The sequence below is a fragment of the Podarcis pityusensis genome (genome assembly GCF_964106645.2).
Source record: "Podarcis pityusensis genome assembly, chromosome: 4".
NCBI lineage: Eukaryota > Metazoa > Chordata > Lepidosauria > Squamata > Lacertidae > Podarcis > Podarcis pityusensis.
This window is the reverse complement of record NC_138027.1, coordinates 4,153,697-4,179,086: the sequence shown is the minus strand read 5'-3', so window position 1 is coordinate 4,179,086 and position 25,390 is coordinate 4,153,697. Positions and strand designations below refer to the sequence as shown.

General features: G+C 41.1%; 2 protein-coding genes across 2 annotated transcripts in view; both read right to left on the bottom strand.

The window, feature by feature from the left end:
- The window catches only part of LOC308475090 (uncharacterized protein), a 105,547-nt gene that overhangs the window by 74,346 nt on the left and 5,811 nt on the right, over nt 1-25,390 (bottom strand). The window lies entirely within an intron of this gene.
- LOC308475144 (uncharacterized protein) overlaps nt 12,127-25,390 on the bottom strand; it is a 174,169-nt gene continuing 160,905 nt past the window's right edge. Inside the window, exon 6 of the mRNA XM_081002097.1 lies at nt 12,127-14,760. Coding sequence (XP_080858223.1) covers nt 13,019-14,760 — 1,742 coding nt within the window. The 3' untranslated portion in view covers nt 12,127-13,018. The remainder of the gene's footprint in view (nt 14,761-25,390) is intronic.

The window sequence follows — 25,390 nt, the reverse complement described above, 5'->3', positions numbered from 1 at the left end:
TTGAAGAGCTATAATAAGAGTAAAATTCCGATAGAGATTTACTCCTGTTGAGGGCTCTAGTAGATCATCTCCAGCTCAGCCCTCTTCACGATTAATTGTTCAAGGGAAGGGCTCTCAATTTGAATCTTTATCCAGTCCCCCATCCCTCCCCTATTCGGTCTCCAGGAAAAGTGCAGGCAGGCTTTACTTAAAACAGAAAGGTCTCACCGCTTTGTGAACTTCCAGGCTTTTGTTTTGTTTAATTTAAACTTCTGTCTCCTCTCTCTTCACCCCTCTCTGCCGAAGACTTCTTCTTCGCCTCTCAGAGTGTAATTTCAGCAACCCGAAGCCTCACAGCCTCGCAGCTTTCCACACTCGCTGTTAGGATGACGAAGTGCAGCTGGAGAAGACGGCTCGAGAGGGAGGCTGGGTCCTCAAGCCCATCGGGTTCAGCTGCCCGTCCAGGCACCTGAGGACTCCTATGGTCTCCTCTGGTCCTCCCCTGGCCTGGCTTCAAAACTTCGGCTTGGCTCTTTCCCTTCCCCAAGTATTGAAACTCCGCTCAGACCCTGTCTCCAGGCTACAGCTACAGCAGAGGTGATCCAGTGCCCGGGAGTAATTTTAACCAACGCTTGCCTTCTAGTTCCTTGTGTAGCCGGCGATTCGGTGTCCTTCCAGCAAGGGAGACAAATTACTGAGTCACTTATAGGTAAAATGCTAAGGTTTAAATGCCTTAGGTAGCAATTAAAACCGGTAAAAGAATTAATAAAACTGTTAAAAACTGATAAAAAACTACTAGCATGGAGCTTAGAGCAGGGCTGCCCTTGCCGGCGCCATCTTGGGAGCTCCCAGCCAGCTAGCTCAGTCTCTTGGAAGTTTTGGCATTGTGGCTAGTTTAAGGTACTAGCACAACTTTAATTGCCACTCATCTTTTGTTGATATTAATTTTCCAGTATTTTGCTATTAACATCCTACCCGTTGTGGTTGTGTAAAGAAACACTCTTTTATTTTCATTTGTGTTACGGCTAAAATCTGGGTGCGGGGCTACTCTGCCACCCAGCTCGTCGGACTAGGTCCGCGGGTCCCTGCGGAAGAAAATGAGCTCAGCCGGACAGGAGCAAACTGCAGAAGATCCAAGTTTATTGCGCAACAGGTTCAAGGCGAGATTGAACAGCGAGAAAGGGGTGACATGAACTTTTGAAATTTCCCTCCATATCCCAGAATACAGTGCAAAATACATCCCAGTTACATCATGAATACATTAGGAAGAGGTTGGGTTACACCGGATTAACATATGGAGGAGGGAGGGGGAATATGCAGAGCTGGAGATATGGAGGAGAGAGGGGGGAATATGCAGAGCTGGAGATATGCGCAGATAAGCACATCCTGAGAAGACAATGGTCCATGTATGCATAGTCTGTCACCTGGCATCGCTGGGAGGAAGGGCTTGGCAGAGCGATTTGACTGGATTAGGGTCTTGACACCTTGCTTGAGGGATTATGGAGGACAGGGGAGATGTCATGGGGGTCCTAGAGAAATTGAGCAAATTGGCACGTTGATTTTCTATGAATTTTATAGATTTTAGTCCCTTTTGACATTGACAATTGAAAATAAATGGATATATTGTAGCGAAGAAGGAGGTGAAGAATACATGCCCCCCCTTCCGTATCAGTCCCCCATTCGGAGATAGATTTGCATTAAAGTTCTGTAAGAACTTGCAAATCTTTTCTCCGCACCCTAAATCTCGGTGAATGTAGGGGTTCCCTGTGAGTGGGAATAGGCTCTAATGGAAAAGGAGGTGGGTTGAGAAGGGCAGCAAAAGAGGGAGCAACACGGACAAATACAATGTACGCGCGTGTTATATAGATGTGCGCTAAATAATACCAGATGTGTGGGTTTATGCAAACCTGAAAGGGACTTGCAAGCCATGCCTCTTACGGTCATTTGCAAGTATAGCAGTGCAGGTAGCTGCATATAGGGTATTATATAAAAGAACACCTGTTGTATTTTGTTGCTAAATTACTCGTGGCATCCTAGCTCTTGGGAGAAACATTTTCAATAGTGGTGTATGCTTTACATTTAGCAGGAAGGTCCACTACTGACTGAAAAAAAATGCAGTTTGCTTTTTTAGCCCCACCGTTTTTGTGTTCTCAGGTGCCAAGCTAGCTCTTCTGTGGTCTCACACCGGCATAGTGGTACAGTAACACATCCTGTTGAATCCCCTCAGGGCTTTCATTTAACCATGTCGCCTGGCACTCACCATAGCTGGCACAGGCTTGGACACATCATGAGAGATATGTCTTTGCCTTGGTCTTTCTATGGGGTTTTTTATTATTGCAGGCTCTGGTCTCGCACTCATGGAAAGTTGTTCACTTGCTCTTAAAGGACCAAAAGCTAGTTGCAGCCTGGATACACGTGCCCAATTCCAGCAGAGTCCAATTTGAATTTATCTTGCCCCATGGTTCTCAACTTTTCAAAACCAATATGTTAAAACCAAAGCCATTCTTTAAGGGGGCATTTGTCCAAATGAGTCAATTTAACTCTATAAGGGACCATTCTTGCTACATCAAGGCATATACACGTTTCTTGTTATCAATAATAATATAACATATGGTAATCTTCGATACCTCCCTTTCTATGGAGGCGCAGATTACAGCTATAACAAAGGCGGCATTTTTTCATCTCCGCCAAGCTAAGCAGTTGGCCCCTTATCTCTCTCGCCCTGACCTAGCCACTGTGATCCATGCGACGGTCACCTCCAGACTGGATTATTGTAACTCGCTCTACGTGGGACTGCCCTTGAGACTGACCCAGAAACTCCAGCGGGTGCAGAATGCCGCGGCGAGACTCCTTATGGGGTCTTCGCTGCGAGATCACATTCATCCGGTACTATACCAGCTGCACTGGCTCCCGGTGGAGTACAGGATCAGGTTTAAGGTGCTGGTTTTAACCTTTAAAGCCCTATACGGCCTAGGACCCTCGTACCTACGGGACCGCCTCTCCTGGTATGCCCCACAGAGAAACCTACGGTCTGCAAATAATAACATCCTCAAGGTCCCAGGCCTCAGAGAGGTTAGGCTGGCCTCAACTAGAGCCAGGGCCTTCTCGGCTGCGGCTCCAATCTGGTGGAATGCTCTGTCACAAGAGACTAGGGCCCTGCGGGACTTGACATCTTTCCGCAGGGCCTGCAAGACAGAGTTGTTCCGCCAGGCCTTTGATCAGGGCGCAGCCTGACTCCCTCCTCTGGCAACTGCACAGAACTTTGCTTAATTGGTTGCCATCAATTTGATTTAATTAATTTTTATAATGAAATATTTTTAGATTGTGTGATTATTTGATTTTTTGATTATTTGATTGTTGTTAGCCGCCCTGAGCCCGGCTTCGGCTGGGGAGGGCGGGATATAAATAAAATTTATTATTATTTATTATTAGTCGTGTCCTCAAATAAATAAATAAAATTTGGGACATGATCTACACCCAGTTTCATCTGGCATCCTAATCAAAACATCTCAAATAATAATAAGGAGCGTTGCTTCAAATCTACCTGATAAAATATGGTTCCGATAATAATACTTGGTTGTGGTTAGATTAATTTCACAGCTATACGGGAAAACCAAGATTAATAAGTAAATAAATACAGAACAATTGCTACTTGAAGACAGTACTGAATCTGCAAGAGATGCAGAGAAGTCATAGAAAAGATTTGAAATAGTTTTCTGGAACAGAAAGAAAGAAATAGTAAAAATCTGGGAACTTCATGTATAGAAAAACATTAAATACATAAATAAATAGGTAGGGAAGGTTGGACTCTGCAGAGTGCCGGGTGGGACAAGGAAATATGATCATCAGTTGACTTAATCTAAATATAGTCTGCTCTATTGGAAAGCATTGTAATATATGGGAATCCTCCATGAAAAACTTGGGGTGTAAGCCATATCCTTCTGCTGTTCATAGTTATGTATCCTACATTATACAGAAACAATTACACACAGAAATTTTTCCCTTTGTGGAGATAACACATTATCAGACACACTTCAGCATTCCTACATAATAACACATAATACACAAAACGTACAAATTATTAATTCTACACTATATCTTGAGGCAATAATGTGATCTTGAGGCAATTCTTGCTGCTTTTACGAGTATTTCCAAACTTGGGGACAAGGGCATTTCCTTCAAAATTCAATTAGTCAGTTTCTCAAGTCTTTTATGGGAAGAAATTGTTGTGGCCACTGTGATGCATTGGCAGGCTGCTTAGCTGGTGAGGAGATGGTCTTAGTATTTTGGTCTCCCGCAAAGCATCCTTTGGAAATAGGCCTGTAGGATCTGAAGACATAATTAGTTGTTGTTTTTTTCTTTCTTTTCTTTTTAAGGAGGAAGATAATAGTCAAGAAAGGAGAGAATATTCTAAAATTTTCTTCTTGGGAGGCTGTAAATACAAACTCATAGTTAAGCATTTTATCCATTTAAATATTATAATCATTTACATTTAATTTCCTTCACTTAGTTTGGCTGTGGAAGAAACGAAGGGACAAAACCTTTGTTAATTTGAACACAATTGGCAAATTGTTAAACATTTTGCTTATGTGGGTCCGAATTCTCTTCACTATCCTGTTTGAAAGGGAAATTTTTATTTCCTGTGAAAATCTCTGTCAGGAATGCTGTTCCTATAATGCATAGGTATATAGTACTCACAAAACCAAACCAGATAAAAGACAAGCTCAGTGGGAAAACTGTGAAAAGAATTTTGCATGTTAGATTGGGGAACTGCTCAAGAGAGGAACTCACAGTGGGAGTGCTTTGATATTTACCTGTGAAAAGAATTTGGCATGTTAAGATTTGAAACTTGGCAACCTCTTGACTTTTGATGGTCCAGTACCTACCCTTTTGTCTTACCTAGCTCCTGGAGCAAAAGACACATTAAGGGTGATTTCCCTCAATCGTTCCAAGTTTTTACATAAGGAAATTTGGATAAGTTTCTCCCTGCAGCCCACGCTCTCCAAACCTCCTCTCCCCCCCCTTTTTTTAGCTGATGTAGCTTCTGTGCATGTGCAGAGTTCATGTCTCAGCAAAACCTTTTATACTATTGAAAATGTTGCATTTTTTGGCTAAATTAGAATTTGAATAAGGGAAGGGTAAGGAGTAGATTTTTAAAAATAGGGTTAGATTTTAAAACAAAAAAAGAGAAACTCAGCAATTCAAGTATTCACCAAGGTTAGCAATTGCAGCCCAAGCAAAGGGATTGCTTCCTTTATGTACAGGAAAGGGCTAATATTATTGGTAAATTATTGGTCATTTTATCTGGTCATTCGCGGAACAATCAACCGCTCTCTTATTTATGAGTAAAAATGGCCAGAGAGTCAGAATTCATAGGATTTTTTTAACATTCTCAGTCATTTCAGCCTTACCATTTGCAGACAAATTTTCTGCCCTTTATTTACAGGATGGATGGTCAAGGCTCATTCTACTTGACTATATGAATTTTTATGTGCTTAAACTTTGAATAGACTTTTAAGTTTGATTTTTTTAATAGTAGACAAAATGATAAATACTGTAATCACTCAAATGCTTGATATTACCAGTTGTGCTTCAAAACATCACGGCTTTCACCTCTCACTGAATTTCAACTCATCACCTCACCAGAATTTAAGAATTACCCTCCAATGCTTGCAGACACATGGCCTTCCACACAGCCACAAATTGGGAGAGTTGAAAGGGACCCTGGTGTCATCTAGTCCCACCCTAAAATACAGGGTTCATAGCAAGATTTGTACTACCAGAAACACACACATATGTACACAGACCCAACTGGGGAAGAGACCACAAGCCATGCGCCTATCACAAACCATGCACCTATCATGTACTAAGGAAGAGGAAAATAAAAGTACCCAACTTTATACAGAACCCTTTTAGCAGATCTTGAAACTAGTTTGAGTGAGAGTTTACTTCCTTAGACTAAAGAGTGCAAGTTCCTAGATTTGATTTAAAAGGAATACAAAAGTGACAATTTTTCCTGAACTTGCAGAGGAATAGTAAGCCTAATCTATGCCCCCCCCCTTTGCAGTTTCCTTTAAAGGAAGCTTACGCGGGAGTAAATTTACCTGGCACAGAATTAGAAGGAGAAGGGGGGGGGGAAATAACCTGAAAGAGACAGAATGAAACAAGGGGGGGGGGCATTTTCTAAGAAAAGAGGCCAGGAAGTCTTATAGAGACTGATATCAGGAGCCTTACAATAACTCTTCTGTTCAACCAAATCAAAGTTAAAACTGGACTCAGATATTTTCTTAGAAGGAAGATCATACTTTCATAGGCATATGCTTAATGAAGTACATACAAGGAGGAAGACTCTTTTGAGCCTCTCTCAAATAACAAACATTTGCACACTTCATTCTCACTTTTTGTCTTGTTTAAGACTGATAAGGCCCAACATGGCTTTCTTAGATTTAAAATTTGGAACAAGCCTGCAGTTTAAACTATGCGCACTTAAGAAAGGCAGTCTGTCAGAGACAGAAGGAACAGACAACACATATAACAGACAACATGTAAACATACATTTTCTCATATATGTATTAACAGACAACGCACATAACAGACAACATGTAAACATATATATTCTCATCTTTTAGTTGGTTATTGCAAGGAGTTGGACTGCTTCCCTTTGGCTTCATTAAGTGAAATTAGTAGGAAGGTCCCACATGGTTTTATGAGCCTCCTTGTCTCTTCAAACACACCACCAGTTAATCAAACTGGCAGGGCTCACAACGCTTGGTTGACGGGGTACCCCTTTATATATGCATGCGTTGCTGTTGCTTTTTTTGCTTTGTTTTGTTTTAAGGGGGAAAGAGAGGGGTTGATTAGGATTTGGGTAACTCGTACAGGGTTTTTTAAGGGGTTTTCTATCTCTTGTTGCTTGGCAACTTCCTAGCAATTTAACGAGCTTCACCCACTCGGTTCCTCCAAACGTTTTAACGAGCTTTCACCCGCTCGGTACCTTTTCCTATTCCTTTCCTATTTTCTGTTCAATAACCTGGGGTCCCTTTCCACTCTGCCGATCCCGCCCAATTCCTCATGGGCTATCCCTCCTGGCAACCTCCTACCTATCGTCACAATCTTAGGAAAAGGGGCCCTACTGAACGCCCGCGCCGTGCGGTGCCAGATCGGGTGATCCCTGGACAGAGCTCGAACGGAAAATCCCCCTTGCTTTCGGAAGCGGGCTCACGCACGATACACGTGTTACGTGGTGCCGACTGGTGCGGCTGGGATTGGTGATAGAAAAGCCAGACCCCTTCCCGCCCCTTGCTAGGGCGCTAGGGAAGTTCGGAAAGAGAGCTCCAACCTCTTGCTTTCAACTGAGATGCCCGTTGCGGAGAGTCGGCTGTCTTTCAAGTCGGCTCTCTCCATCTTACTTTCGGGCTCTCAATTGGTGCAGCTGGCTGGAGATTTTTAGAGGAAGAGATAGAGCTCAGAACCCCCCTTTCGGGTTGAGCAGCGGTCTCTCTCACTAACCGGACCAAGAGAAAGGTAAGAAGGAGCGATAGAGAGGAGGGCAGAGAATGCAGTTGCCAGGAGATTTCCACCCCCTTCCCACCAGTGCACTGGGTTTCCTTTTCCTTATACTCACGTGTCTTCAACGTTGATCCCGGGATCGATGAATAAGCCGGCTGGATCCCTCTTTGCTCCCCGGCTGAACTCCTAGGGCTTTCGATTACCGCCCGGAAGATGGCCAGGGGTCCAAAAGGATCTTCCCAGGCAAAATGGCCCGGAGCCAGCTGAAGATTTCGGGGCCCCTGGTCAGCAGCTCGGGAGAACCGCAAGCCCCATGTTGGGGCGCCAACTGTTACAGCTAAAATCTGGGTGCGGGGCTACTCTGCAACCCAGCTCGTCGGACTAGGTCCGCGGGTCCCTGCGGAAGAAAATGAGCTCAGCCGGACAGGAGCAAACTGCAGAAGATCCAAGTTTATTGCGCAACAGGTTCAAGGCGAGATTGAACAGCGAGAAAGGGGTGACATGAACTTTTGAAATTTCCCTCCATATCCCAGAATACAGTGCAAAATACATCCCAGTTACATCATGAATACATTAAGAAGAGGTTGGGTTACACAGATTACATCACGAATACATTAGGAAGAGGTTGGGTTACACCTGATTAACATATGGAGGAGGGAGGGGGGAATATGCAGAGCTGGAGATATGGAGGAGGGAGGGGGGAATATGCAGAGCTGGAGATATGCGCAGATAAGCACATCCTGAGAAGACAATGGTCCATGTATGCATAGTCTGTCACCCGGCATTGCCGGGAGGAAGGGCTTGGCAGAGCGATTTGACTGGATTAGGGTCTTGACACCTTGCTTGAGGGATTATGGAGGACAGGGGAGATGTCATGGGGGTCCTAGAGAAATTGAGCAAATTGGCACGTTGATTTTCTATGAATTTTATAGATTTTATTCCCTTTTGACATTGACAATTGGAAATAAATGGATATATTGTAGCGAAGAAGGAGGTGAAGAATACATGCCCACCTTCCGTATCAATTTGGGATGCTTATCGTTAGAATGTTAAATAGGAAAGCTTTGGTTTTCTTTAAAATAAATAGCATTTATTTTATTTTCCCTTTGGGGACATGTTCACATGTGGAATAAGGCTCCCTCGTTTTGTCTGCATCTCCAATGCTTACTGCTGATATTTATTCATTTTGACCGATTTGTTTGTTTGTTTTTAAATAATTTTTATTGAATGATTTTATGTTACAAAAAACATTACAACCATACTACCACAAAATATAATTGAGAAATAAAAATTACATACATCAATATTTTGTTTGTTATTTGTTATTTACTGTCTTATTTCCTCCCAAACATTCCATACAGAACACACTGCCGCAGAAACACAAAAAATACAATACAATAAAATAGTGATAATAATGAAAATAAATATTTTCCCCCTTTTATCTTACAAAATCTTTTCTTCAGTTTTGACTTCCTATCAAGTCCCCAGAAGAAAAGTCCTAAAGCCGTTTTGACTCTTTCACTCACCTCAAATATTTCTCTACAAGGTCAAAGGAAATTTAGAAACCTCCCCATTGTCTCTGTCCTCACAAATCCTGCCTTAAGGGCACATTTAAGGTGTGAATAGGGTGAGCCTGTGACCTGGCTCAGGAATGAAGTATTATCATTACAAAAGAATGGCCAGCCTCCCCAGGTCATCCAGTCAAGCGACCATTAACAGGTAACCTGGCAGAAAGGGTAAAAACAACACACTTCCACTGCGACCAGTGCTTTCCCCGTCATCTAGCAGAGTTTGCAAACAGCGATGTGGCCTGTGTGGAGAAAGCTCAGGCATGCAGAAAAAGACTCTGTACGCATACAGCGGCAAAATAAATCAGCAGTCCGGGAGAAAGAGCTGACATGCTGTCTCTCCCCTTCAAAGCAAAACAGAAAGTAAAGTATTTCACATTACAAAGTGTACAAACCCCGTATGTGAACACACACCCAGCGACAGGATATAACTTCCTGAGCTATTAACCCTATAAGCTCTGGGTCTCCTCACACCCCCTCTCATCCTGTACCGCTGGGGTGAATGTAAGCACTACCACTTACCCCAAACCCAACCCTTCACAGAACTCCCCGTTTTTGGAAGCTCAAAGGTTTAGTGAACCCATCTGCCAGATTCTTCTGGCTCGGACAGTACTTCAGCTTCACTAAGCCTGTCTGAACACTCTGACATGCATTTTGGAAACGTATGTCCAAATGTTTGGTTCTGGACATAAACTGTCCAGACTCTGCTAACTTTAAACAGGGTTGATTGTCTTCCCAAATGGTGATGGGCAAGCAACACTCTCCACAGATCTCTTGGACCAAACACTTTAGAACTCTAGTTCCCTACAAAGCTCTGACAACGCACTGAATTCAGCTTCTGGGTTTTTTTACAAATGTCAATTTGAACATTTTTTTTCAATTCATTATATATCATTTCCCACAATTTTTAAACTTCTCTACATTTCCACCACCTATGATAAAAAGTCTCTTCTTTTTCTTTACATTTCCATCATGTTTGACTCGGTTTTATATATTTTTGCTTTCTGTACTGGTATAATATACCATCTATACATTTTCCAACTACAGTGGTACCTCGGGTTAAGTACTTAATTCATTCCAGAGATCCGTTCTTAATCTGAAACTGTTCTTAACCTGAAGCACCACTTTAGCTAATGGGGCCTCCTGCTGCCGCCACGCCGCTAAAGCATAATTTCTGTTCTGATCCTGAAGCAAAGTTCTTAACCTGAGGTACTATTTCTGGGTTATTGGAGTCTGTACCCTGAAGTGTATGCAACCTCAAGCGTATGTAAACTGAGTTACCACTGTAGTTTTCTTTCAAAAGATAACAGTCTGTAAATTTCAAATTTCCTTTCCACAATTTTTCCCAGTCCTCAAATTGTATGTTATGTCCTATATCTTGTGCTCATTTGATCATGACCGATTCGACCTCATCTTTTGTTCCCCATTCTAGCAAAATTTTTCCCTGTCCTCCCAGTTGAACGACGTGGCCCAGGGAGAGAGGGGAAAATAGTGAAAGTGAATAGATGGCTTCGCAAATGGTGTAAACAGGAACGGTTTGGATTCTTAGATCACGGACTGCAATTTCTTGAAGATGGACTTCTGGCAAGCGATGGGCTGCACCTCACAACGGTTGGGAGGAATGTTTTTGCCAAAAATCTCAGAAACCTCATCAGGAGGGCTTTAAACTGACTAATGTGGGGGAGGGAGACAGTGCTCCTGAAGGTAGGAGTCTATCAATTGATGAAGATGATCATCCAAATGTCATAGACCAAATGGAGCAAACACCACGCAGACCTAGTGGTGGGAGGAAAAAATCCTTAAATAAGAGACACGGGGGAATGATTCATGGACTTCAATGTCTGTACACTAATGCACAAAGCATGGGAAATAAACAAGATGAGCTTGAGCTCTTGGTACAGCAAACTAAATATGACATAATAGGCATCACTGAAACCTGGTGGGATAAGTCTCACGATTGGAATGTAATAATGGAGGGATACAATCTATTTCAGAGAAACAGACCAGACAAGAAAGGAGGAGGAGTGGCGTTATATGTCAGGGATGTGTATACCTATGAAGAGATCCAAGATTTAGAACCTCAAAGCCAAAGTGAGAGCATTTGGGTCAAAATTAAGGGAGAGAAGAATAACAGTGACCTCATTGTGGGAGTTTACTATAGATCCCCAAGCCAAACGGAGCACATAGATGATGCCTTCCTGGAACAGATGGCCAAGCATGCAAAAGGAAGGGAGATAGTAGTAATGGGGGACTTCAATTACCCGGATATTTGTTGTCCCTATTTTCAAAAAGGGGAAAAGAGAGGACCCAAATAATTACCGCCCAGTCAGTCTGACATCAATACCAGGGAAGATTCTGGAGCAGATCATTAAGCAAACAGTCTGTGAGCACCTAGAAAGGAATACTGTGATCACCAATAGTCAGCATGGATTTCAGAAAAATAAGTCATGTCAGACTAACCTGATCTCATTTTTTGACAGAATTACAAGCCTGGTAGATGAAGGGAAGGCAGTGGATGTAGCCTACCTTAATTTCAGCAAGGCATTTGACAAGGTGCCCCCATGATATTCTTGTAAAGAAGCTGGTAAAATGCGGACTTGACTATGCTACCACTCAGTGGATTTGTAACTGGCTGACTGACCGAACCCAAAGGGTGCTCATCAATGGTTCCTCTTCATCCTGGAGAAGAGTGACTAGTGGGGTGCCACAGGGTTCTGTCTTGGGCCCGGTCTTATTCAACATCTTTATCAACGACTTGGATGATGGACTCAAGGGCATCCTGATCAAATTTGCAGATGACACCAAACTGGGAGGGGTGGCTAACACCCCAGAGGACAGGATCACACTTCAAAACGACCTTGACAGATTAGAGAACTGGGCCAAAACAAAGATGAATTTTAACAGGGAGAAATGTAAAGTATTGCACTTGGGCAAAAAAAATGAGAGGCACAAATACAAGATGGGTGACACCTGGCTTGAGAGCAGTACATGTGAAAAGGATCTAGGAGTCTTGGTTGACCACAAACTTGACATGAGCCAACAGTGTGACGCGGCAGCTAAAACCAATGCAATTCTGGGCTGCATCAATAGGAGTATAGCATCTAGATCAAGGGAAGTAATAGTGCCACTGTATTCTGCTCTGGTCAGACCTCACCTAGAGTACTGTGTCCAGTTCTGGGCACCACAGTTCAAGAAGGACACTGACAAACTGGAACGTGTCCAGAGGAGGGCAACCAAAATGGTCAAAGGCCTGGAAACGATGCCTTATGAGGAACGGCTAAGGGAGCTGGGCATGTTTAGCCTGGAGAAGAGGAGGTTAAGGGTTGATATGATAGCCATGTTCAAATATATAAAAGGATGTCACATAGAGGAGGGAGAAACGTTGTTTTCTGCTGCTCCAGAGAAGCGAACACGGAGCAATGGATCCAAACTACAAGAAAGAAGATTCCACCTAAACATTAGGAAGAACTTCCTGACAGTAAGAGCTGTTTGACAGTGGCATTTGCTGCCAAGGAGTGTGGTGGAGTCTCCTTCTTTGGAGCTCTTTAAGCAGAGGCTTGACAACCATATGTCAGGAGTGCTCTGATGGTGTTTCCTGCTTGGCAGGGGGTTGGAGTCCATGGCCCTTGTGGTCTCTTCCAACTCTATGATTCTATGAAAATACTATACACTTTCTTCAGCACCTGCACTTCTTCTATAATTTCCTGTTGAAATCTAAAAAATGTATAACTAAACCTTTTCTTATTATCTTCCTTGTACAGCTCATGTAATTGTCTGTAGTGTAACCAACTCTGCAAATGATCTTTTATTTCGTCATATTCTTTTAATTACCATTTCCCTTCAGCAAATCTATGTATGTAGGCCACGTACCCTTTCTCTCTCTAACCTGTATGAATTCTCTGATGGGAAAACAGAGAGGAGCTTTCACTGAAGCACTTTCCACATTCCACACACTGATAGGGTTACTCCCCTATATGAATTCTCTGATGCTTAGTGAGAAGGACACTCTGACTGAAGCTCTTTCCACATTCCACACACTGATAGGGTTTCTCCCCTGTATGAATTCTCTGATGCTTAGTGAGATGGGCACTCTGACTGAAGCTCTTTCCACATTCCACACACTGATAGGGTTTTTCCCCTGTATGAATTCTTTGATGGGAAGTGAGAGAGGACCTCTGATTGAAGCTCTTTCCACATTCCACACACTGATAGGGTTTCTCCCCTGTATGAATTCTCTGATGCTTAGTGAGATGGGCACTCTGACTGAAGCTCTTTCCACATTCCACACACTGATAGGGTTTCTCCCCTGTATGAATTCTTTGATGGGAAGTGAGAGAGGACCTCTGATTGAAGCTCTTTCCACATTCCACACACTGATAGTGTTTCTCCCGTGTATGAATTCTTTGATGGGAAGTGAGAGAGGACCTCTGATTGAAGCTCTTTCCACATTCCACACACTGATAGGATTTCTCCCCTGTATGAATTCTCTGATGCTTAGTGAGATTGGAGCTCTTCCTGAAGCTCTTTCCACATTTCACACACTGATAGGGTTTCTCCCCTGTATGAATTCTCTGATGCTTAGTGAGAAGGGCACTCTGACTGAAGCTCTTTCCACATTCAAAGCACTGATAGGGTTTCTCCCCTGTATGAATTCTCTGATGCTTAGTGAGATGGGCACTCTGACTGAAGCTCTTTCCACATTCCACACACTGATAGGGTTTCTCCCCTGTATGAATTCTTTGATGGGAAGTGAGTGAGGAGCTCTTCCTGAAGTTCTTTCCACATTCCATGCACTGATATGGTTTCTCCCCTGTATGAATTCTTTGATGGAAAGTGAGATTGGCGCTTTGCCTGAAGCTCTTTCCACATTCCACACACTGATAGGGTTTCTCCCCTGTATGAATTCTCTGATGCTTAGTGAGATGGGCATGCTGACTGAAGCTCTTTCCACATTCCACACATTGATAGGGTTTCTCCCCTGTATGAATTCTTTGATGGGAAGTGAGACTGTGGCTGTGAGTGAAGCTCTTTCCACATTCCACACACTGATAGGGTTTCTTCCCTGTATGAATTATTTGATGGGAAATGAGACTGTGGCTGTGAGTGAAGCTCTTTCCACATTCCACACACTGATAGGGTTTCTTCCCTGTATGAATTCTTTGATGGGAAGTAAGAGAAAAGCTATGCGTGAAGCTCTTTCCACATTCCACACACTGATAGGGTTTCTCCCCTGTGTGAATTCTTTGATGGGAAGTGAGAGAGGAGCTATGAGTTAAGCTTTTCCCACATTCCACACACTGATAAGGTTTCTCCCCTGTATGAGTTCTTTGATGGTAAGTGAGACTGTGGCTGTGACTAAAGCTCTTTCCACATTCAAAGCACTGAAAAGGTTTCTCCCCTGTATGAATTCTGTGATGGGAAGTGAGACTGTGGCTGTGAATGAAGCTCTTTCCACATTCAAAGCACTGAAAAGGTTTCTCCCCTGTATGAATTCTTTGATGGGAAGTGAGAGAGGAGCTCTGACTGAAGCTCTTTCCACATTCCATGCATTGATATAGTTTCTTTCCAAGGAGATTTTGTTGATGGGAAGTCGAATAGGAGCTCTGACTGAAAGTTTCCCCACACTCCAAATTTTTACATGGTTTCTCCTCTCTGGGGATTTTGTCGTGGTCACCTTTGTTCTCGATTTCCAATTCATCACCATCTGCAATGGAAACAAAAAGGGATTAGAGCCTCAGGAACAAATGGAGAAGATCTGAAGGGAGTTGGGTGTGTGTTCATTACCTGTGTTGTTTGTTTATTATGAGATTCTGATGAGTTGTTGAATGTTGCTTTGTTATACAGTCGTGGTCAAAATTGTGGACGACCTCCGGAAAAAAGTGCATTTCAGAGGTTTGATGGCTCAAAACACCACTTCTTTTGGAGTAATATCATAAAATTATATATCAATGGAAAGATAATTTAATCAAGAATGTAATCCAACAGAGTTTGTTCAATTACCTGTATTTTATCAAACGTTATAGCCAATAACCAAAAAAGGAAGCACAACTTGCTTAGGTTGACTTTTTTCAGTGTGTTATGTGATTGCTATCAAGTTGGTTGGTTTTTTGTGTTCTTTCATTTAGTGAGGTTGTAAAACATAATAAAATTATAGAAATGGCACAAAGAGTTGACTGGTCACCCAGAAAGCGATGTAAGATTCTAATATTAAATGAACAAGGCTACAGTTATGAAGAAATTAGATGAAAGATTGGGGAAAACAAAACCAAAGCTGGACTTTCTATATTTTTGAAGGGGTATAAGGAGACTCAGTCACTACAAAATCTGACTGGTAAAGGCAGGAAAAGGTGCACAAAGGCAAGTGACAATCGAAGAATGGAGAGACTGTCCCTACATGACAGAAGAAAATCTTCTGGGTGTATACAAGATGACATGGTGCAATGTAATGGGAAGTTGAGTGCAAGGACTGATCTAAATGTTAGAATTCTAAGGAAAAAGCCATTGTAATCTCTTAAGCAAAAGTTGAAAAGATTAAACCCATGTTAACTGGACAGCGGAACAATGGGACACTACCTTGCTTGGTAGTGATGGCATGAAATACGCAAGTTTCTTTAACTGGGCAAGAGGAGAAGAATCAGAGAAGATTTACATCCTACTTGCATTACACCGACTGTGAAACACCCAGACAGTGTGATGATCTGGGGTTGTATGGGAGCAAAAGGTGTGGGCAGAATTTACATCATTAATGGGAATGTTGAGCCAAAACTGAAGCGTTCCACAAGTGATCTTTTCCCAGATACTGAAGCATTTCTATATATATTTATACAAATCTTTTTTTTAAAGTAATATTTATTAAGAGTTTAAAGATTACAAAAAGAGAAAGAAAAAAAAAGGAATTAAACAAATCAATATAATACAATACAAAAACAAAAACACTACATAAAACATTGAGTTAACAAAACAAAACAAAAACAATTAAACACACATCCAATATTTCCAATCTTAACCTTCATTCACTTGTTTCATTGACTTCCTCACGCCTCCCTTTTTGTATTCCACTTCAATTAACTGTTTCAGCAATTCCTTCCCACCTTCCTCTGTTTTCTGTCCTGTAATTAATCTTAACATATTCTAACCTTGTTTTCCCAGTTTAATACATTAACAATCTATCTGTACCTAGTTCCTTATAACATTTCTGCCAAAGCCCTATAACTTCATTCCACCATTTTTCTAAATCTCATTAATTTGACAATATTTCTGTAAATAATCTTTAAATTTTTTCCAATCTTCTTCCACCGACTCTTCTCCCTGGTCTCGGATTCTGCCAGTCATTTCCGCCAATTCCATATAGTCCATCAACTTCATCTGCCATTCTTCCCGGGTGGGTAAATCTTGTGTATTCCAATACTTCGTGATGAGTATTCTTGCTGCTGTTGTTGCATACATAAAGAAAGTTCTGTCCTTCTTTGGCACCAATTGGCCGACCATGCCCAGCAGAAAGGCCTCCGGTTTCTTCAGAAAGGTATATTTAAATACCTTTTTCATTTCATTATAAATCATCTCCCAGAATGTCTCAATCCTTGGGCATGTCCACCAGAGGTGAAATAATGTACCTTCAATCTCATTACATTTCCAACATTTATTTTTGGGCAAATGGTAAATTTTTGCAAGCTTGACTGGTGTCATGTACCACCTGTAAATCATTTTCATTAAATTCTCTCTTAGGGCATTGCATGCCGTAAATTTCATACCTGTGGTCCATAACTGTTCCCAGTCAGCCATCATAATGTTATGTCCAACATCTTGTGCCCATTTAATCATAACTGATTTCACCATTTCATCCTGAGTGTTCCATTTCAACAGCAAGTTCTACATTCTTGACAAATTCTTAATTTTGGGATCTAACAATTCTGTTTCCAATTTTGAATTTCCACCTAGAAGCCAACTTTTTTATCCAAATTATATGCCTCCATTATTTGATAATAATGGAGCCAATCTCGCACTTTGTTTTTTAATTTTTCAAAACTCTGCAGTTTTACTCCGTCTCCATCTTGTTCCAAAATTTCCCAATATTTCGGCCATTTGGCCTCCATATTGAGTTTTTTCTGTGCCTTCGCTTCCATTGGTGACAACCATCTTGGGGTTTTATTTTCTAGCAGATCCTTATATCTTGTCCAGACATTAAACAATGCTTTTCTAACAATATGGTTTGTAAACGCTTTATGTGCTTTTACCTTATCATACCACAGATATGCATGCCAACCAAATACATTGTTGAAACCTTCTAAGTCCAACACATCAGTGTTTTCAAGAAGCAGCCATTCTCTCAGCCAGCAAAAAGCAGCTGATTCATAGTAAAGTTTAAAGTCTGGCAGGACAAATCCACCTCTTTCCTTAGCATCAGTTAATATCTTGAATTTTATTTGAGGCTTCTTGCCCTGCCAGACAAATCTGGAAATATCTCTCTGCCACTTCTTGAAACAGTCCATCTTGTCTATAATTTGCAGAGTTTGAAACAAAAACAACATCCTTGGCAATGCTTCATTTTTATCGCAGCAATTCGACCTAGCAATAATAACTTCAAATTTGACCATATTTCTAAGTCCTTTTTCACTTCAATCCAACATTTTTCATAGTTATCCTTAAACAAGTTCACATTCTTAGCAGTCATGTTAACCCCTAAATATCTCACTTTCTTAACCAAAGTTAGTCCTGTTTCCTCCTGGAACTTTTCCCTCTCACTCACAGTTAGATTTTTCTCTAAAACCTTAGTTTTCAACTTGTTCAACTTAAAACCTGCTACCTTTCCAAATTCTTGAATCAGTTCCAGTACCCTTTTGGTACTAGATTCTGGCTCCTGAAAAGTCAATACTAGGTCATCAACAAATGCTTTCAGTTTGTACTGTTTAGCTCCCACTTGTATTCCTTTAACCAATTGGTCCTTTCTAATCATATTTAGCAAAACCTCCAGGACCGATATAAAAAGCAGTGGAGAGATTGGGCAACCTTGTCGTGTTCCTTTCTCAATCTTAAACTCTTCTGTAACTACATTGTTCACAATTAATTTTGCTTTTTGTTCTGAATAAATTGCACCTATACCATTTTCAAAACCTTGACCTACCCCCATCCCCTGTAAATTCTTCTTCATAAAACTCCAAGAAATATTATCGAAAGCTTTCTCTGCGTCCACAAATATCAAATCTGCCTTAGTATTAATATTCACTTGTAGTTTTTCTAAAAAGTTGATTATGTTCCTCATATTGTCAGACAAGTGTCTGCCTGGGAGAAAGCCAGCTTGATCTTTATGAATTTCTTCTACTAGCACCTTTTTTAATCTTTTAGCCAAAATATCTGCAAAAATTTTATAATCCACATTAAGCAGCGATATGGGGCGGTAGTTCTTAAGCTGTGTCTTTTCAGTCTCTGTTTTCGGTATAAGTGTAATATAGACTTCCTTCCACGACTCTGGTGCCCTTTTCCCTTCCAATATTTCATTACAGACTTGCTTCAATGGTTGTATTAGCCATTCTTTCAAAGATCTATAGTATCTTGAAGTCAAACCATCCGGTCCTGGAGATTTACCCAATTGCATGTTCTGTATGGCCCCTTCCACTTCCTGATCCATTATTTTATAATTCAACATTAACTTATTTTCCTGAGAGATTTTCTGTAGACCATTTGTTTTCAAAAATCGATCAATATCCATTTCTTTCTGCTTCTCCTGTGTATAAAGTTGTTTAAAATACCTCTGGAAGCACTTCCTAATCTCCACTGGGTTCTGTATATTTTTTCCTTCCACTTCCAAATTCGTAATAGTATTAAGTTTTTGTCTTTTTTTCATTTGCCAGGCCAACAATTTCCCACACTTATTTGCCGATTCAAATGTCTTTTGTCTCGGATGTGAGGGCGATCTGGCTGCGACATCTGTCACCCCATTGATCGCCAGGGTTGATTCGGCTGATCTGTCTGGCTAGGCGGGTGTCCCCTTCCTCCCTCACCGCTCCATGTGCGTCCCTCCCGAAGCTGCGCGCTCGGTGGAAGAGGACGACCATCCCAGATAGAAGGAGTGTACCGTTCTTCGGTCAAGGGTATACGATAGCTGCGCTCCCCTGCTAGAACCTCCAAATAAGCTCAAATGTCTTTTGTCTCATCTGTTTAATCTTCCATTCTATCTCTTGATTCATCAATTTCATATATTGTACTTAATATAACTTTATCTCTTTCAGAATCTCCTGTGATTTTGGTTTTGCTCTCAGTTTCTTCTCTCCTTCCTTTATTTTCTCCAGAATTTTATCCTTTTTCTCATTTTGTCTTCTCTTCTTGATTGCATTCTGTTGTATCAAAAATCCTCTCATAGCTGCTTTACTTGCGTCCCAGATTACTCTTTTTTCCACTGTAGTGTTCATATTTATCTCAAAATAGTCTCTCAAGGTTTTTTGGGCCTTCTTGGTCACTTCTTCATTCCTAAATAAAGTATCATTCATCCTCCATCTAAAGGAACCAATTGGCGTGAATTTCATTTCCATCTTCACAGGATTATGGTCAGAACAAGTTTTGCGGCATATCTCCACCTTGCTAGTCTTCGGAGCCAGACCTCTAGTTTTCCAAATTTGGTCAATTCTTGTCCATGTCATTTTAGCTTCAGAAAAAAAAGTTCCCTCTCTTCCCAAAGGATTCTTCATTCTCCAAATATCAACTAAATCCAAATTTTCAGTCATGTCAAAAAAGGTTTTTGGTAGTCTACCATCTTTGGTGACTACCTGTCTCTGTGCCTTATCCATCTTTGTAGACACCACTCCATTCATGTCTCCCATCAAAATCATATTATAATCCATATAGTCCATTAGAGTCTCATGTAACTTCTTAAAAAAATCGGATTTTCCTTCATTTGGTGCATAGATACCTACTATCAAAAATTTCTCTCCTTGTGATTAAATTTCAATTGCAACAAACCTTCCTTGTTCATCTTTAAACATAAATTTCGGTGATAGGCTCTCCTTTGCATAAAGTACTACTCCTCTTTTTTTAACTTTATCCGATGAAATAAATTCATGACCCAATCTTTTATTGCTCAATATCTTCCCGTGTAGCCTTATCACATGCGTTTCTTATAGACAAATCAAGTCCAATTGTTCTTTTTTCAATAAATGAAAGACTCTCTGCCTTTATCCGGGGAGTTCAGTCCATTAACATTCCAACTCAATACTTGCAACGCCATGGTGTAGTTACTCTGATTTTCCTCCAACTGCACCCAATGCTTGCTCTTCTTCTGTTGGTGGTGTTGGTGTCACATTCACTGGGGGATCCAGTCCAAAGGAAAATGTTGAAATATCCAATATTCCCTTATTTGATGATCTTCTGTCCAATGCTCTTTGCTCTAGTCCTCTGTCTGGTGGTCTTCTATCCAATGCTTCTGACTCTTTCCCAAGTCCCTTCTGGAGATCTTCTTCGTATTTATCCAAAAACTTTACTTTATCTTCTACTGATCTTATTTTTATCTTCCTTCCTTTGAAACTGAAAGATAGACCTTGGGGAAACTCCCACCTGAAGTTAATTTTATTCCTTCTCAGCAGGTCGACCAAATCTCTATAGTTAGACCTAAGATCCAAAAGATATTTCGGGATGTCTTTAAAAATTTCCACTCTTGATTGTTGTACTTCCAAAGTCTTCAGATAGTGCCAACCAAAGATTTTATCTCTCTCTTCTTTAGTTCGGAGAGTGATCAAGCAGTCTCTTATTCTACTCTTTTCTTCCCCCCCCTCTTCCAAGTCTGAAGGCACTCACAATTCTGAATTCCTCTTGCTCCAAATCCAATTCCCAAAAATCAGCAAATTCCTGCGTGAGAAATTCTGTTCCAATGTATCATTAATCTTACCCAATGCAGCCGCTAATGCCTCTTCTGTTGACATTCCTCTTGTTTTAGAATGTACTGATGCAGCCGCTGAGGAAGCAGGGGGACCTGATGTTGAGGCTCTCCTAGGTTGCTGCCAAGACTTCCCAGACCTTGTTTTTTCTGGGATTGACTGGTCTATCTTTCCCTTTCCATCTGCCATAACACTTAAAGAATTCAAGGTCAGTCCCACAGTCCCACAGTTTTTATCTTACATCTGGGAATTACCTAATCCAGCTCCTGTGACAGTTTCAAAAACTTCCTCTAGAGGGAAACAGTTGCAATTTGTAACAGTCCGTAATGTCCCCTTTTAAATGCAGTTCAAGCAGTAAGATGCAGTTCAAGCATTAAAGTTAGTTAGTTTCAGTTTTCAGTTACTTTTTAAAATCAGACGGAGACAGTCAAAACAATGTATCTCTCTTATTTGGCAAACTGTCAAAGAACGTTCTATTTGCAGTGAATAAACATTTCAAAGCACGTCAATCCTCAATCTTAGTGGCAGCCCGCTTCCAGGTTCGGAGCGGTGATGTTCTAACTTCCTTCACTCTCTCCTGCAGGCATATACGATCCAACACTTCCCCCCTCTTCTCCTGCTTCCAAGGGGGTTAGATGTTTTTTACTGATGGAAATTTAGTCCTTTAGAGTAGGCTTTCCAAGACTTTAGCTTGCAGCCTCTTTGCTTCAGTCTATTTACAAAAGGGGAAGGCGGACTTCCTGTTTTGAACCTCCCCCGTTTGATGCCAAATTAAAACGTTTTAAAAGTCCAATTCTTCACTCTACTCACGGGTAGTTGCTTTAAAGTCAAATTGTCCACAGGAAAAAGTCAACGCTCTCCGGCAACAGTTTTGCGGCTTCACTCCGTGAAGGAAGCAGTCAGTTCGAAGCACCGCGCCGCTCACCCTGCGTCGCTCCGGATCCCCGAAACCAGGTCTCCCCATGAGTAGGGGAGGCGCAAAAGGTGCCAGCCGAATCCCACATTCACAGGCTTCACCTGCCTGTGATTTATAGTGGGTCTCCGCCTTCACCGTGGCGGCCAGACCCAAATTTTCACGAAGCAAATTCCCCCGGTCAGAGGAATTCCGCCATTGCCGATGGCGCTAACCCGGAAGTCTCTATTTATACAAATCTTTCTTTCTTTCTTTCTTTCTTTCTTTCTTTCTTTCTTTCTTTCTTTCTTTCCTATTTCAACAGGATTCAGTTCCATGAATGTTCCATGCTGTGTGCAAAAGGTGCTTTAAAGATAATCCTACTGCACTGCTGGAATTGCTTGGGAATAGCCCAAACATTAACCCAATCAGAAATCTATGGCGCCAACTGTGGCGTTTCTACGGGGCCCCCAGTCATCTCACGGACTATTGACCCGTACACCACTAATCTGCTGCCACCAACCAGTTGGCCAGTTAAAGCAAAATGGAATCCAGCATAGATGGGAATTTCCAGAAGGATTTCCTTCTATTACAAAGGCAAGAGGTTCAAACTAAGTAGCCTTCAGGATCTGGAAAAGTTCTCCAGAAGATATGATAAAGAGTTGGGAAAAGTGGAGAAGGTAAGACCAGGACGGGACCAGTCTGAAGAGGAGAAAAGGAGAGGGGAAGAAGAGGAAGAGGAAGAGGAGGAGAAAGAAGAGGAAGAAGAGGATAATAATAGCAAGGACCCCTAAGTTTGATAGTAGACTTAAACAAACCAGAAAAAGGCTCTGAAAATACTTTCATAGAATGTGAATGGACTTAAAAATAAAAATAAAAGGAAGGCACAAAATCAAACATGTCTTGATTAAACGCAATTTAGATATAACCTGTTTACAGGAAACACATGTCGCAAGGAAACATAAGAGGATATTAAGAACTAAAAGATTGGGGAAAGACTTTATTGCCTCAGACACAAACAAAAAAAGAGGGATTGTATTGTACATAATGGAGAAATATGACCCAAAATTAATTTATAAAGATGAGGAGGGGAAAGTGCTGATAGTGCAAATTACGTTCCAGGGGGGAAAGGTAATCATTGTGGGAATCTACGCACCTAATGACAAAAAAGCCGACTTCTATTCGAAGCTCAATGAAACATTATCAGAATTTTTGGATCAGAGAGTGATAGTAATGGGGGATTTCAACAGTGTGGTTATTCCAGATTTGGATAGATCAACGAAAAGGTGAGACACAAATGAAGGTAAACTACCAAAAACATATTTTGATATATCAGACACTATGGGGCTAACAGATATTTGGAGACTTACAAATCCCACAACAAAACAGTTCACATTCTTTCCAGGTCCAAATCCAAGCTTTGGTAGAAAAAATTACATTTGGACTTCTAAAGAATTGGTGCCAAGAATTTCCAAAATTGAGATTCTCCCAAGGACATTATCAGAACATAATTCATTATATTTGGAGTTAAAAGGAAAAGACCCTCCATCATTCAGATGGAGGATGAATGAAAGTTTATTCAATGACCAAAAGATAGTAAATTAGGCAAAAGAGACAATTACAGAATAAGTGGAATTTAAACAAAGGAACACCCATTGAAACAGTATGGGATGTACGCAAAGCTGTAATGAGAGGATTCCTGATCCAAAAGAACAGTTTTCAGAAAAGAGGAAGGGAGAAGAAGAAAGAAGAAATCCTGTCCGATCTCATGGAGAATGAGAGACTGCTGAAATAAAACCAAAAGTTGAGCTAATAAGACAAAATATTAAATTGTTGCAGACTCAGTTCTTCTCTATGTTGGTGAGTCAGGATGTAGAGTGGAAAACAAAAACAATGAGACAAAGGAATTTTGAATCCGCCAACAAAACTGGAAAATTATTGGCATGGCAATTAAAGGCAAGACAAAAACAAAACACAATTTGTAAGATAAGAGAGGCAGAAAACATCATTGAAGACCCCAAAGAAATTAGAAAGACCTTTCTGAAATTTTATAAAGATTTGTATAAGACACAGAAAGAAGATGGTAAGAAAATAGAAAATAGAAAAGTCATCAATTACAGCAGATCCCCCCAGGAGAAAAGGAACAATTAAACCAGATAATTACAGAACAAGAAATTGAGAAGGCGATAAAGAGAATGAAGATAGGGAAAGCTCCAGGCCCTGACGGCATTCCGGCAAAATATTATAAGACACTAGGTGGACCATTATTACCTGTGCTGTGTGAGGTTATGAATAACATTTTGAAGGAAGGGAAAATTCCAAATACCTGGAAAGAAGCGTACATCACTTTAATCCCAAAGAAAGATACAGATGGTTTGAGTGTTAAAAATTATAGACCTATTTCCTTATTGAACAATGACTATAAATTATTTGTGGATGTGCTGGCCGACAGATTAAAAAAACTTTTAAAGGAAGTAATACATAAAGATCAAGCTGGTTTCCTACCAGGGCGACAACTGAAGGACAATGTTAGGAACATAGTGGCTATAATTGAGTACTTGGGAGTCTAGAAATGATAAACAAGCGGCCTTGGTGTTCATTGATGCAGAGAAAGCATTTGATAATGTTTCATGGCAGTTTATGAAAGAAAACCTCAAAACAATGGGAATAGGAGAAATGTTTTTGAATGGTATTGAGGCTATATACTCAGAACAAAAAGCCAAACTTATTATAAATAATAATTTGTCTGACAACTTTGAAATCTCTAAAGGTACCAGGCAGGGTGTCCTTTGTCGCTCCTGTTGTTTATTACACTTTTGGAGGTATTAAACAAGAATTTGAGAGACGTGTCAGAAATCAGAGGTATTAAGGTGGGATCGAAAGAGTTTAAAGTAAAAGCGTTTGCTGATGATTTAGTTTTAACATTAGAAGACCCAAAGAACAGTGTACAAAAAGCCCTAGAGAGAATGGAGGAATTTGGAAAAGTTGCGGGATTCAAACTCAATAGAAATAAGACCAAAATGCTGGTAAAAAATATGAATAAAGAAGAGACAGAGGAATTGCAACACAGGACAGGAATTATGGTGGTTAAGAAAGTGAAATACCATATTTTTCGCCCTATAGGACGCACCGGCCCATAGGATGTGAGGAGAATCAGAACTTACAGGGTTAAACAGTTCTGAGTGACGTCTCACATTCTGAGGCGTGGCTATGTTCACATAGGGGAGTGTTTCTCTGTGTGTCTGTTCTCTTTCGCTTTTGACGGAGAAACGGAAAGATGCCAGCCAATTCGCCGGGCTGATTTACGATGTTATTCTACTCATTAAAGACTATTGGAGATAAGAGGAAAGCCTGTTTCCAGTTTGATTTATTTTCCACACACAGCAACAGTTTTTCCCTGCTGCGTGAACTCTGCTAGGGCTAAGCTAAGAAAGCTGAAGTTGTTTTGATCGGCACGGACAGCCAGTGGCGCAGCAAGGAAACGTGCTGGACGCCATTTTGGCCAACATAGGACGCACCTAATTTGGGGGGGGGGGAATAAAGAAAAAAAAATTTATCCCCCCCAGCCGCGGGGGAAG